Source organism: Halichoerus grypus, chromosome 11, assembly GCF_964656455.1.
Source record: "Halichoerus grypus chromosome 11, mHalGry1.hap1.1, whole genome shotgun sequence".
NCBI classification, from domain to species: domain Eukaryota; kingdom Metazoa; phylum Chordata; class Mammalia; order Carnivora; family Phocidae; genus Halichoerus; species Halichoerus grypus.
The window spans coordinates 103,634,891-103,650,063 of NC_135722.1; the positions used below are offsets into that span (position 1 = coordinate 103,634,891).

At 42.2% G+C, this 15,173-nt stretch overlaps 1 protein-coding gene across 9 annotated transcripts in view; it reads right to left on the reverse strand.

Moving 5' to 3' along the window:
* POU2AF2 (POU class 2 homeobox associating factor 2) overlaps window positions 1-15,173 on the reverse strand; it is a 484,065-nt gene that overhangs the window by 20,364 nt on the left and 448,528 nt on the right. For 8 of the 9 annotated variants that reach the window (XM_036106883.2, XM_036106882.2, XM_036106877.2 and 5 more), the window contains one exon: window positions 4,891-5,000. In XM_036106883.2, the coding sequence (XP_035962776.2) occupies window positions 4,891-5,000 (110 nt within the window). Of the gene's footprint in view, window positions 1-4,890; window positions 5,001-14,277; window positions 15,128-15,173 lie in introns of those variants that run through there. The other variant, XM_036106885.2, reaches the window with a different exon arrangement.

The following is a 15,173-nucleotide window of genomic DNA, read 5'->3' on the forward strand; positions in this document are numbered from 1 at the left end:
GCATGGAGATTTCAGCAGCTAATTTAAATGTAAGGATTTAGGAAAATACAGAAAGAGAAAATAATTGTAAGTCATTATGACTTGGAAAGCAAACAATCGAGGTTGATGTAAAAGAATCATGACAACGGAAACAGCTAACTTTTGTTCTGTACGTGTATATAATATTTATAATTCAAGACTGATATAATCTAAATATATTTCCCACTTGGGCTGTCTCGCCTTAACATTTTCTTCAGTTCAGGCCTTCCAAAACAACCTAGAAATCTTCATGTATTTTCCTTCATGCTTATGTAGAATATTAATCTAAATTAAGTTTCCTGTCTATTTCCTTATTGTTCCTCACTTACAGCATTTTGATGAATGGGCAACATAATAAACCAATAAAAGAAACCGAACAGCAGACCCCGATCCCAGGCTCATTGTTATCTCCTCCACACTGCCCTGTAAGCCCCCATTCTGCTGATAATTTTTACTCCAGACTGATCTCCGTTTCCTACTTTGTAAGTTAAATTTTTTCCCCTCAGGGCAGCTGTTGTGTACTCAGTGATTTTAAACGAATTTTTATGATAGCTTAAGAAAAACTTGATTAGAAAGCTCAAGAGCCTGCAAATCGTTCACTCAGTTTCAAAGCAAAATGAAAAATTGTGGCTATTAGCCTTACTGCTTCCTCTTGTTATCCTTTTTTGTTCTATACTATAGATAACTGAGAGTTCACTGAATTTTGTTATGTTATTAGACTTTTTCAATGATTTGCTTCTATGAAACTCAACTGAAATCGTGTAATTGAAAAAAACACAAAAACCTACATCAAAAGTCTAATTATATATATTTTTTGGTACTAGATGTGGGTGAATGGCTCATAGTTTAAATATTCTGATAGAAGATTGAGTAGTGTAGTAAAGAATGACACAGAAAAAACTGAGAAAGAAAGAGAAAAACCATTATTTAAAACCAGATGTCCACAGTAATAGTGGGAAACCACAGGCTCGTGGCTAGGATGTATAGAAGTGATTTTAAGTCCAGTATTTGGTGAAAATCTCTTTGGTGAAAATCTCTTTCAATTCCTACTGCAAAGATGTGAAAAACATCTCATGGTATCAAAAACAGATGTTCTTGAAGGAAACTGTGGTAAAGATGGATTAACACAGCCTGTGTAAACTTATCAAAGTGCTGTCACAAAGAGTAGAGCACCAATTTGGGCATCAGTGGATACTTCCTAAAGGCTACTTATCCAGAGGGACGTATTTTCATCATGTATGTGTATTAGCTTCCTAGGTCTGCTGTAACAAATTGCCACAACCTGGGTGGCTAAAAAAACTGAAATATCTATCTGTATGGTTCTGGGAGCCAGAAGCCCAAATCCACGTGCTGGCAGGGCTGTGCTCCCTGTGGGACTCTAGGGGAGCATCTACCCTTTGTGTCTCTCAGCCTTCAGTGGATGCCCACATTCCTTGGCTTGTGTCTGCGTGACTCCAACCTCTGCCTCCCTACCGCCCTGCCTCTTACTGTTTCGTGTGTCTTCTCCTCTGTGTGTGTGTCTTTCTCAAACCCTCTCTCATGAGGATGCATGTAATTGCATTCAGGGTAATGCAGGGCAGTATCTACTTGGATAATCTAGAGTAGGTGCCTCTTCTGAAGATCCTTAGCTGAATCACCTATTTTGCCACAGAAAGGAACATTCACAGGTTCCGAGGTTTTGATGTGGGATCTTTGGGGGGTCCCTCTCTTGGCCTAGCACACTCTATATGACAGAACTGTATGGTAGTGTCTCCAATCTCCTCGAGCTGGCCTCTCATTGGTTATTAGCCACGCTGTCTGTAGGAAAGTTTGAACATGCCTAAGGATGGGTTCCCCATCTGAACTTATTCGAGACCTTCAACTCACTGCTGCCTGGAGCACCGGCATGAGAAAGAGAAGGTAGGTTCAGTATTATCCCTGCAATTAGAACCCCAGGTGCCCACCAGCAACGTGATTCTCCATGATTCCTGCTCATCAGGTTGGCCTTGCAACAGGGACAGAAATAGGATTATAGTGTCTTTCTTGAGATATACGGATCTTCTAGAATAGTGGTTAACAGGTGGACAGTAAAATCAATTTATGGAGATACCTTAAGCCCAAATAACCCTATTTTGGGAAAATATGCATTTAATGACCTAAATTTAACAGGGCATTGGAGTAGGATGAGAGTAAGACACTAGTGTTGAGATATTAGATAATATATGTGAACCCGTAGACAAGGCTAAGTTCATGCTGCCCATGCGATTGATGCCTGAGAAGAACTACCATAGTCAGGGCGGGTTTGTACCTTTCTTATCCTAGAAGTTCTTTCCATGTGATATAATTTCCTGTGTTTTGATTTTCTTTGTTTGCATGTGCTATGGTCTGAATGTCTGAATCCTTCCAAAATCCATGTTGAAATCCTAATGTCCAATATGATGTTATTAAGACGTGGGGCCTTTGGGAGGTGAGTAGGTCATGAGGGTGGAGCCCTCACGAGTGCTATTAGTGCCCTTATAAAAGAGCCCCCCAGAGAGCTCCTTAGGCCCTTCCTCCAAGTGAGGGTACAATCAGAAGTCAGCAGTCTGCAACCCAGAAGAGGGTCCTCACCAGCATCTGGCCATGCTGGCCCCCAGAACTTGGACTTCCAGCTTCCAGAGCTGTGAGAGATAAATGCTTGCTGCTTATAAGCCACCCAGTCTGTGGTATTTCGTTATAGCAGCCCAAATGGACTAAGACAGCATGAATCAGAGATCGTTCTACCCCAATCCACATAGGTCTGTCCCCTTTAAAGGAATATTGAATTGGGAGCCAGAAGACCTACCACCTGCTAACTGTGCAACCTGAAAACCATCACTTCCTGCCTCTTCTTCTTCTCAACCTTTCCATCTGTAAAATGGGAAACCATGTAAATATCAGTTTCACAGGATTAGTGTGTCCATCCAGTGAGACTACACAGGAAATGCACTTTAAACTGTCTTTATGTAAATAGGATTGTGGTCTTCATATCACACGGCTGTGCGGCCTGGTCCTTTGTCTTTAGTCTAGAGCTTGGTTATGCAGCCTTGTATTTTTTAAATGTAGAAATCTTTTTCTTTTCCACCAGGTTATTTGGTGTTTAATGGCACAGATTATATATTTTGTGTTTCTTGTCTCCACTTTCACTCTAACACTGTCAATGTCACTGGGCCAACAGTAATAGCTCAACTGTGATCTGGGTAGAGATGAGAACATTGGCCGTGTGAGCCTTGAACCCCTGCTCTTTGCTCTACGGTCAAGTTCTCAAACTCTGATGTGCAAAGGAATCACCCAAGGAGCAGGTTAAAAATGACCATTCCCTGGCTCCAGTTCAAAATCTCTACGTTAATAGATACGGGACAGAGACCAGGAAACTGCACTTTAAAATAAAATCAAACAATATGGCTTATTATGAATTACGTTTATATTGTTACATCTCTGAAAGAGTGAAACATCAAAAAATAATGAAAACAGATTATGTGATAGTCACAGATCTTAAGCAAAAAATGTTAGGTAATTTTTTGAAGAAGAATACAGTTACATCCACCATTTGGAAATACTATGCTTTCTTGTCTTTTTCTGTAATTCTGTGTGGCATTGTGCCTTCTCATTGTATGTAGGTATTGATGATGATGCCAAGGGGTGAGTTAGAGCCTCACTCACACTGGGCAGATATAGTCTCTGTTCCTTGACTATGTCTTTACTCTGTGATTCCTGCCTTCCCCATTGACAGTATGACTGGAACGTCCATTAGCTCTCACAATTCTGGCTGTAGCTGTGGCCAATCCACATTACTTCCACAAAGCCGTGGTTCATTTGGAATAGACTCTGAATTCCCTCTCTCAGGCGCCTGGGTGGCTCAGTCGGTTAAGCATATGCCTTGGGCTCAGGTCATGATCTCAGGGTCCTGGGATCGAGTCCCGCGTGGGGCTCCCTGCTCAGCGGGGAGTCTGCTTCTCCTTCTCCCTCTGCCCCTCCCCCTCCCTGCTCCTTCTCGCTCTCAAATAAATAAATAAAATCTTAAAAAAATAAAATTGAATCCCCCCTCCCCCCATCTCTCCTCCTTTCTCTCCCTCAAGAGACTAAATTGGTATGGATATTTGTAACACACACCCCCATGACTCTGAGCGGACACTGAGAAACACTGCACTAGGAACAGATAAGGAGCCAATTACTCTGATTTTATTTTTATCATCTAAGCTCCATTTGTTGAACTAGAAGAGAAGAGGTGCTTTAAAATAAAGGAAGACAGAAGATGTGCAATAAAAGTTCTTGGATGGGAGGAAATAGAATCTGGAGTTGGTTCACTTGAAACATGTCCCAGCAGTTTGATCGAGGAGCGGTGTTGAACGCTGAGCCCACGTTCTGAGCAGCGGCCCCCGCCCCCGGCCAAGAACAATTGCCCGGGGTGCGCCAGCCCCGGTAAAGTGCTGTACACGCTTCCCACATTTGCTCTTGTGTCCTGCACCCAGCAATGCACGAGGGACGCCTGACATTCATGTCGCTACATGTTACCAATAGACTAAGCGATCACAAACCCATCTTGGTAGCCAACTGCTACTCTCACTCTAGACTCGCTTTTGGAGATCTGGGTGCAAGGACTGAAACATTTTAAGCACAGGGTGGAGCTATTTATGAAGACACGGAGGGCAGACAGAAGACATCGCCAACTGGGGTGTTTCAGTACGATTTCGCATGCTACAGAGAGGCGTTTTCTAAGCCATCTCTACCAGATTTAGAATAACATGTCGATGACCATTAACATCAGACCCGAGAAGTGAGACCTGGTGTCTAGAGAAGGGAGAGAGGAATAACTAACCTTAAAAGGGGATTTAGGCTCGCAAAGGCTTCAGAATGAATTAAATCGAGACTTACATTAAATCTTGAGTTACTTGTCTGCCTGGACCGTTTTTCTGCCAGTAGATCTTTGACCGTGTGCTTGACTCGCACGCCTTGATACACGCGTTTGCTGTAGTCTCCTGGGACTTAAGCAAATGGAAGCAAGGATCAAAGGTGGATGGAGTGACAGGTTAACCTCCCTGGGGGATGTATTCAAGGGCTGGTCATTGTGATGCTGTTTGCTCAATAGAATGACAGGCTTCTTGAATTTGAAGTGGCTTCAATAGAAGTCACTTAGTCTCTTTCTTTGATAGAAATTCATCCAAGCTCTGCTTACCCGGAAAAAAAAAAAAACCCCACTATCCCACCTTCAACACAACAGCTCTTCAGAATGTTGTCTTTTTTGTACCCTCAAGGTTTATTCCAGGAAGCTTACAATTTATGCTTCAGTCGCAAGATCAGGAATTGGATGCACCTTGGAATAATGCTTCTTACTACCTGATGCAAAAGTTAGATTTGCATGATTCAGTTTGCAGAGTGACAGCATTACTGCCATATCATATTCCTACCTGATGTGGGTGAGCTGGTCAACCGGACTGCTTTAAGATTATGTTCCTAAGAAGAAAGCCATCTGTTTCTGTTTACTGCACAATTATATTAAGCAGTTTTTATTATTGAAAATACAGTCTTTCAACATGGAGAGTTGCTGCTTTGAAACTAAGCCAAGGATAAGGGAAGAGTCTAATGAATGTTTCCCATTCATTTAACAAATATTTATTGAGCACTTACCAAACCTATTGGTATGCTTGATAATTTACCTGTATTATTTCATTTGATCCATTTTATGAATGAAGAGACTGAGGTCCGGGGCTAACTAAATTATTTGCCAAAGTCTCGTAGCTGCCAATAAGCAATGGAACTGGGATCCAGACTTAGGTTAGATCGTAGCTCTAACAACAGGGAACATTTGCTATTTTGACCGTGAGGAAATTAGAGATAACAGACTATAGAGAAAAATGTTTCCCCAAGGTTCTGAAATTGGCAACACTGCTCCTCAGGATAGTGAGCTCCTTGTCACAGAGGATGGTCAAGCAACGACAGGAGAAACTTCTGTTTGGACAATTACCGAAGCATTCGAGCACTGAATCGTAGCTGAACTGCAGGAACTAGAAGATATTTTCTACCTCTGAAATCACTGTTCTGTAATAGGTTGGGATGGTTTCAATTCATTTTAACTGAGCTGTTGCTGGCTTGCTTACTAGCGATTTCAGCTGGTACAGAATTCAGCATCGGTGCGCATGGCAGAAGGTACTCACACATTTATGTGTGGGCATATCACTAAAAAAGTTCTCTGATCTGGTGAAATTTGTGGATAGTCTGGGATATATTTGACTTCTGAGTCAAATCTCATTACAAAGAGAATAAAAGGCAGGAAGAAAGGAAAGAAGCACAACCCAAACCGGAGGCCGAGGGGCACATCTGATGGAGGAGGCTGCTGGCCCAGTGGGCAGTGCCCACGTGACCATGTGTCCTCTGCTTATGGATGGGGGACTATCACAACCTCCTAGCCCCAGCTTCTTTGTCCCTAAAATCTCGCTGCAGCGTTTTCTAAGACGGGCATGTGAAAATACGCCAAACCAGCAAGTTTATACAAAATGCCTAGACAAAATGAAGGAGGGGAAAAAAAAAAAATCTAGGTTCCAAGGCAATGTATTATTTAGTTCAAATAAAACCACACAGAAACCTGATTTCAGCAAAATAAAATTATTTGAATGGTCCTTTGGGTCTAAGTTGGACAGGATCTAATTTTGGTCTATATATTTTCTAACTAAAGAGGCTTGAAGTACTTCTTTCAAATTAGCCTCCAGTTTAAAGCTTGAGGACTTTAACCTTGAGGACTTTCCAAAGGAATCTAGGTGCTGCTTCTAGAATATATGTGATACTTTCATTTTTGGAAAAGCCTAAGGCCACATTTACTCATCAATGATATATCGAAGTATTTTCTATGTGCCAGGCACCGTGTCAGAACTGGGGATATGAAAGAATTTGCTATCTAGTGGGAGGAGAGAGAAACTTAGAAGATAATTTTAATGCAAAGGTGCTAAGTGCAACAACAAAATTATGCCTAGGATATTCTGAAAAACACAGTGTCAATTCCTTGTGAGGGTGGGGAGGGACTGGGGAGGGTAGAGGGGAACCCAAGCTGGAGGCAGGGTAAAGTGGGCAAGAACATTCCAGGCGTTGAACACCTCAGGGGCAAAGTCCTGGAGGCAGGAACAGATCCAGGTGTGTGAGGGAGGAAGTAAAGCTGGAAGAGGAAACGAATAAGCTCAGTCATGAAGTTTCTGGTGGGCAACAGAGTTTGGACTTCATCCTGTGGGCAATGAGTCATTGGAAGCTTTTAAGCAAGGGAGCAGTATGGTTAGATTTGCATTTTAGACTTTTCTGGCAGCTGTGTAGGGGTGGATTTAAGAATCACAAAGCCACAGGGAGATCAGTCAGGAGGGTTCTAGAAGAAGTCAAGCAAGAGATAATAGGCTCGTTTTTGTTTTTGTTTTTGTTTTGTTTGTTTTTTAGAGAGGGAGGGAAGGGAGATGAGGGAGAAGGAGAGAGAGAATCTTAAGCAGACTCCACGCTGAGCGCAGAGCCCAACTTGGGGCTCAATCTCATGACCCTGAGATCATGACCTGAGCTGAAATCAAGAGTCAGACGCTTAATCCACTTACCAACTGAACCCCCCCGCCAAGAGATAATGGGTTCTGAGTAGTGGCAGATACGAGGGCAAGGAGCAGACATTTGAAAATTATTTCCGGGTGGGAGGGAAAGAAGAGGGAAGATTCAAGGGTGATTCTCGAGTTTTCCCCATGGGATCGGTCTGGGTACTTAAGTTCTGGAGCCATCATGATGTGGCGGTAATGAAACCAGGAAAGAGGATGGAATTCCCTGGGGGAGTGTTCGAAAGGTAGAGTCCACGTGATGGCACACTTAAGAACAATACTGTGTGTCCGGCACACCGGGATAAGCAGGCCAGGTTGCTACCACAGCCCCAGAAGATCGATATCTTGGGAACTCCTATAATGCCGACTCCTGACACACTGGTTGGGGAAGCTCTGGAGTAAAGATGGAAGTTACAGATGAAAGCCTGGGGGAACATCCAGATTTGAAGTGTTGTCAGAGGAGGAAGAGAGAAATGAAGAAGATAACATAGAAGAAATAGTTGGAGAAGAACCAGGAAAAACCAGCGGAATAAGGCATCCACAGAATTCAGGGGAAGAGATTTCAAGAAAGAAGGGAAAAGTATGAAAGGCAGGAGAGAATGGTCCAGGAAGATAAGGACAGGAGAGCATTCATTCACCGCTTTCCATCCAGTGGGTGATGTCAACCTTAGCAAGAGAAGCTCTGGAAGTGTAGCTAGAAGCCAGATCATAATGTCAAGGGCCAAGACAGGGATGGACATTTCTTCTTGATGTTTGAATGAGAAAAGGAAGCAGGTGTTGGATGATAATTGGAGAGAGGTACAGGGTCAAGGAGAGGTTTGCTTATATTTTTATATCTCTATATTTATGGATCGCAGAGATTTGAGGGTATTTGAACAGGTCAGAGGAAGGGATTAAAGATTTAGGAAAAGGGGAGAGATTGATGGAAGGAGGCTGAAGAGGAAGCAAGAAATTGCGGGCAAGGGCTTAAGTTGGCTCTCAATCCCTGAGACTGGGATAAAGAAGGACTGGAGAGTGGTGGTGGCCAGGTGGCCTGGTCCATGGCTGAGATAGCTGTTGTGTGCCGGGAAGCAGCCTGGAGGAGGAGAGTGACTCAAGCACTAACAAGACAGGGGGCAAAGCCAGAGAGACAGGTCAAAGTGAGAAGGCACCCCAGTGTTCCTCACTGTGTGATCCCTGGACCAGCAGCATCGGCATTGCTAGGAACTTGCTAGACATGCAGAGTCTCACGCCCTACTCCAGATGTACTGAATCAGAATCTTTAGGGCTGGGGCTAGCAAGCCATGGTTTAATAAGCCCTCCAGGTGATTCTAATGTTTTCTAAAGTTCGAGAACTTCAGGTATACATAACAGGGAGGACTTTATAGGGTTCCTGTTCAGGTGGGGGCCAACTCTAACCTGGGTATTCCTGGCTGAGAGAAAAGGGGAACATCTGGTGATTGATGGTGGGCATGGATGCAGGTCTGAGAAAGAGAAAGGGCTGGGAACTGAAGAGGTCCAGGCTGGATCCCTTGTCTGTCTGCAGTCAGTCTTGGCTTCACTTTTTCCTGCAGGGCTTTTGGGTTGATGATTTCAATCTGATTCATCAATTTGTGCTTTATGTGTATGCCAAAAAGCCTAGAAGAAATATACCTATTTTAAATAAGTTTAACAAATAACCACATGGTAATTAATAGAGGGATAAAGTTCATGAGATGGCAAATAACCAGATCAAAACTTCTGAAGTTTTGTCATAAACAATCAGTTTTATGTACCAGTTGGCACCGACTTGGTACAAAGTATGGGCCAAATGCCATAGGGGATGCAAAATAAGTTGAGAACATATAGCAGATGTCCTCAAAGAGATCCTATTTTAGGGAAAGAAATGAGATATTCGCATGTGAAAGGGGAGGGGAGGCGAAGAGCACACTTTGGGTGGTCGGTGACAGTTTTGTGGGAAGGGACGGGATTCAGGTTGGACTCAGAGGATGTGGATGGGTTGGGAGCAGGAACAAAGGTCTTGCAGGCATCAGGCATGGTGTGAACAAACACAGGTGGGGGGAGCAAGGCACATGCTGAAAGGGAAGGAACTAGCGTAATGGGAGTTAATGGGCTTAAATGCCATCTCCATGTACATGAATTTCAAATAGATATCCTATAGCCCGGACTTTAGACTTGGATATTCATCTTCACTCTGATGTCCAGGAGACATCGCAAACTCCACAGGTCCAAACCTGAACTCCATTCTCCCTCTGCATTTGCTTTATCTGGAAACGTCCCTTTTCTCAGTTGGTGGCATCTCTACCTTTCTAGGTGCTTGGTCCCAAAGCTTTAGGCATCATCCTGCGTTCTTCTCTTTTTGTCCTGCTTCGCAAACTGTCCTTTAGGAATTCGTGATGGGGCTACCTACAAAATAGATCCAGAAGCTGCTGACTTTCCTCCCCCTCCACTGCTAGAATTTGGGCTCAATCTCGGGTCATCTGTCATGTAGATTACTGCAACAGCCTTCAGTACCCTTCACCCTAGACCTGGTCTGTTATCAGCCCAGGAGTCAGACAAGAAAGCACAATTGTGTCACTTCTCCTCTCAGAACAATACAATGGCTCCCCATTTCGCTCAGAGTAAAACCAAAGTCCCTAGAATGGCTCTATGGAACCTTGTTCCATGATCCCGTTGATCTCATCTCCTAATACTCTCCCCTTGCTCACTGTACTCCCGCCAGTCTCTGAATGCACCAAGCACACTGCTTCTGCCTTAGGACCTTTGCATTGGCTGTCCACTCCATCTGGATTATTCTTCTCCCAGTTATCCACATGGCTAGATGCCCTTGTCCCCTTCACGTCTTGGCTCAAATGTCATCTTTTCAATGAGAACATATTTAAAGTCGCATCTTTCCCATAAAACATTTCTAGTCCCCTTCACCCCATTTTACTTTTTTCTTTCTACGTAGTATGTGTCACTTTATAATGACCTATATAATTTCCTTATTTATTAAGTTTATTGCTTGCTGTCTGTCTGCTCCTTGCTAAAACATAGGCTCTATGAGCGTAGGGATATTTGCTTGTTTTTACTCATTGAAACATCTCATGTGTCAATGCCTGGAATGGTACCTGGCAGATAGTAGGTTTTCGTAATTATTTGTCGAAAGCATCCTTTTGCGGGGGCAGTTGAGAATAGTGGACATGCTGAAGGTCTTGAAAACCAGAGTGTAAAAAATTATGATTTATGTTGTACGTGATGGAAACCACTAAACCTTTTGAACAGGAGAGTATTGTGACTTTGTCATTTTGAGGGAAGATTTAGAATACCGTTTTGGAAGATTAATCTGAGGATGGAGCCCTAGAATGGGTTGGGGATGAGGAAGCGGGGAGAATGGGATAAGGTAAAACAGAGGCTAACCAGAAAGAGTGGAAATGAGGAGGGAAGCACAGATTTAAGAGAACTTTCAAAAGAAAACACACACACACACACACGTTCACATACATACACACAATAAAAATGACCACCACGATTAAGAAAAAAAAAACAAGAAGAAGACAGGGAAGAGAGTCAGTTTTCATGGGGAGATAAGAATTCAGTTTTGAACATGTGGACTTTGAGGTTGTAGGGACATTATCAGACTCAAATAGCCTGCAGACAAGATGGGGGCTCTGACCAGCACTTCTAAGAAACACCTTTAAAACTATGGTAATTAGAACTACAAAAATAAAGTTCTCTAAGGAAGACTTTGTAGCAATAGAAGAGTAGACATCCAAGCATGGAGCCTTGGAAGCCGCTACAGTTCTGATGCCCAGGGGAAGGCAGGGGACAGGGAAGGTGGGAGCGGGAACGAGAGGTCAGAAATGTAAAGTACCAGAGTGTTAGCATCAAGGACATGCAAACAAGACAGAGCAGAGCAAAAGGAATAATCAGTGTTGTCAAGAATCTGGCACCCGTGGGACGCCTAAGTGACTCAGTTGGTTTAGCGTCTGCCTTCAGCTTAGGTCATGATCCCAGGGTCCTGGGATTGAGCCCCGCATCGGGCTCCCTGCTCAGCAGAGAGCCCGCTTCTCCCTCTGCCCCTCCCCCACTCTGCTCATTTTCTCTCTCTCTCTCTCTCTCTCTCTCTCTCTCTCGCTGTTGCTCTATCTCAAATAAATAAATAAAATCTTAGGGAAAAAAAAGACATGCTTGATAAATACTTGTGGAGTAAATAAAATGTCTTACAGGAAAATGAAGGCACAGAAAGACCATAGGGTTTGGAAAGGCAGAGATACTCAGAATGTGGGAGACAGCATTTTCCTAAGAGGGGTGGATGAAATCTTTGCTCGAGGGCTTCATGGGGGTGTGGGTGGTAGGTAGAGGGGGACACAGGGGCACGAACCCTGCTCTGAAGCAGTGCTACAAAAAAGCAAATACTTACATTTGACACAGCACAAAAAACGAATTCAAATACGTTTTAATTAAGCAATGGAACCCGGTACAATTTCTTTAAACTATCACCTGAAGTATTCTTTGTGTTTCGAGAATTCTGAAAGTTCTTTAATCTGTCCTTTTTAGAGAGGAGTTAAAAATTCTACCAGTATTCCTTTTCCCAAACATTTCTTTCCCCATGTGCGCTGTGTCTATTTAAAGAATCCACACCTGCATAAAACCAGGAGATGCTTAAGAGTTTTTATTCAAATACTCTAGATATGAACTTGCATTCAGATCAGTTGTTGAGAAAACAAAGACCTGTGTTTCTGGAGAGAAAGCACAAGCAAATTTATTAAGAAGAATCAACTTATCCTTTAGAATTTGGAAAAAAATTTTGTACGGCTGTATTATGATTATGTACACTCAGCAAACTGTCTCAGTCATGTCCTCTCCTTACTGCTGTTTATTTTGATAAATAATCTGGACTATAGTATGCTTAATAGTGCTGTTGCTTTATTGTTTTTGAAAATTAAACATTTTTCTCCACCAAAACAAACGCATACATTCTGAAATAGAATATTTAAAATGCAGGCGATTCGTAAAATGTTTTTAGCTATTAAATATCAATACATTTATGGTATTTATTTAAAGCACTTTCTTATTTTACTATTTTTGATGACACTCTCTGGAATACATTTCCTTGTGTTCTCTAAGCAGGCACTTGCTATCTAAGGTAAGGGAATGGAGAGAGCTTGAAATAAAAAAAGAATAGAACGGAAAACCATCCCATAACTTTAGGAAAGAGCAATTCATATCTTGAGTCACATCATTTGACAGTGGAAAAATTAAGATAATAGATGATGTCTCTCTGAATTGTAGTCCCTCCTGGTATGGATTGGCACATTCCCACTCAAGACAGATTAGAAGAAAAATCCTGAACGATGGATTATTGATGGACAGTGTCCATGTCTGTTCCATGTCTCCGCCTATCAGGGAAGGGCCAAGAATGAGGTCCCGGACGGTCCGGTATCAATACGGTGTGTTGGCTCACCCTCTGGCTCACATGCCCCTCTCTGGCCCACTAACAAGCTCAGCCTGCGTTGCTGAGGATGAGAAGGGGAGGCAGATACCCACGTAGGAATACAAAGTCCTAGCTCTACACCCACTAGAGGCTTGGTGTTTGTGGTTCCATTGCTGATCTGCGGGGCAGATGTCATATTAGTTTCACTATGGGAAACCTCCAGGAGAATACAAGGAAAGGCAAGTTCCATAATTAATAATAAAACGTGCAAATATTAATTACTCTGCAGAAAATAACATATACTATTTATGAAAGCTTCAACTGGAAAGAGAGACTGAACTTTTTTTAAGTGAGGCCAACTTAGTTAAGGTGTTAGGATTCTGCAGGAGTCTAGTTTGCCCATATTGCAGGCACCCACGGCCCCCTCCCCAGGGCTACCCTCCTCCTGCCCGAAGTCTCACAGCTAGATGCAAACCTCAGCACTTCTGTCAATTACCCGTTCCAGGCTGCAGTTCACAGATGCTCTTATGTGATGGCTCTATCATCTTATTTTTTGAGATCAGACTTAGAAGAGTTGGAACATTTTAAAAAATATTAATTTTTCTTTCAAGGTACTTTACAAGGCATTTTTGAAATATTCGGTCATTATTTATTAACACTGAAAATTCTAATTTTTTTCATCTCAGATTTGTTCCTGAATGGGTGGGTTTTACTCTAGGTTGACACTAAAATCTGTATCCTCCGAGCGAACAAATTGGGAAAGATCTGTAGACAGTTTGAATTCATGAAATGACAGCTCAGGCTCTTCCCTATCACATGCACGTGGCATGTCCTTTATTCTTAGACTTAGAACCTAAAACAAGATGCATGAATAAAAGATACTTCAAGTTCTATATAAAAGTGGATTCTTCTGCACATTCCTTATAATTGAGAGCTTACCAGAAGTTGTTCCATTTAACACAACATTTCGCTATCATGGGAAAGAATGCTGCAATACCTAAGTCTCCGTTTTATAAAAATAACGTTCAGTAGAGTTGATCTTTCAAAATAAGTACCTGCCTAAACTCTAGGCAGCAAAGGTAAACCTAACAATTAGTGCAATTCAATGCAACTAGAATTATGAAAATGTTACCAAGAGTTCTAAATTGTTGGTCTCTGGTCTGTGTTTTTATAGTTTTATATGTTCTAGCCAGAGTTTAGGAGTATTTCTTCTTGTCCTTTGCTTCACGTTATGACTTTGCGACGTCAAAAGTAAACGTTAGGACTATTAAAGTTTTTTTTTAAAGATTGTAATAATTGACATTGACTCACCACTTTCCATTCTGGATGGTTCTGGTGAATTTCCTTCTTAGCAGCGATGCTGGATATCTGGTGAATATTTCCTTGATAAGGGATCCCAGTCTCTGGCAAGCTAAGCCTGATCCTGATGGGAAAGGCTTCTGTATATGGTAGTGATGCTTCTGAGATGACTTGCTTTAGATTTGATTACATGCAAATCCTTTGGTGTCTGTTTCTCTACAATTTGCATCCCCAATGTAGATTATATATAAGGTACTTTTTTCCTCCCCAAGAAGATTTTTATTTAGTAACAATGAGTTTCCATTAGGAACAGACTCCCTTAAAAGTTTATTATGGAAACAAGGAACCCATTATTTGTTTTGTGAATAGCAGTGGCATTTTCTATTTCTTTAATTTAGAGCTAGGTTTTAAAAAATAGTGCATATGAAAAAGCTCCTATGTCCTGGTAGGAAATATAGGTTCTGTGCCTGTAATACGCAGACCGTGGGTAGATAATTTTTAAAAACAAGGCATCTTTCAGATATAGATAGAATTCTAGGAAGAAAAAATCAAAATGAATACAAATGAATACATTTTAATACAATTGGATAGCCTTCTTAGTATATATAAAACATAAATATATGATCTAAACCAGAGGCTGCTCAACCTGGGGGTACCTCAGAATTAGCAGTGGACCTGGTCAAAATACCTATGCCTGGCCCCATCCAATTCTAATTCAGAAGCTTCTGAAATACTGGGGGGCCTGGGTGTCTCAGTCAGTTGAGCATCTGACTCTTGGTTTCAGCTCAGGGCATGATCTCAGGGTCGTGAGATTGAGCCCCACGTCAGGCTCTGCGCTGGGCAAGGAGCCTACTTACGATTCTCCCTCTCATAAGATGAAATCAGAGAGGAAGACAAACCATAGAAGA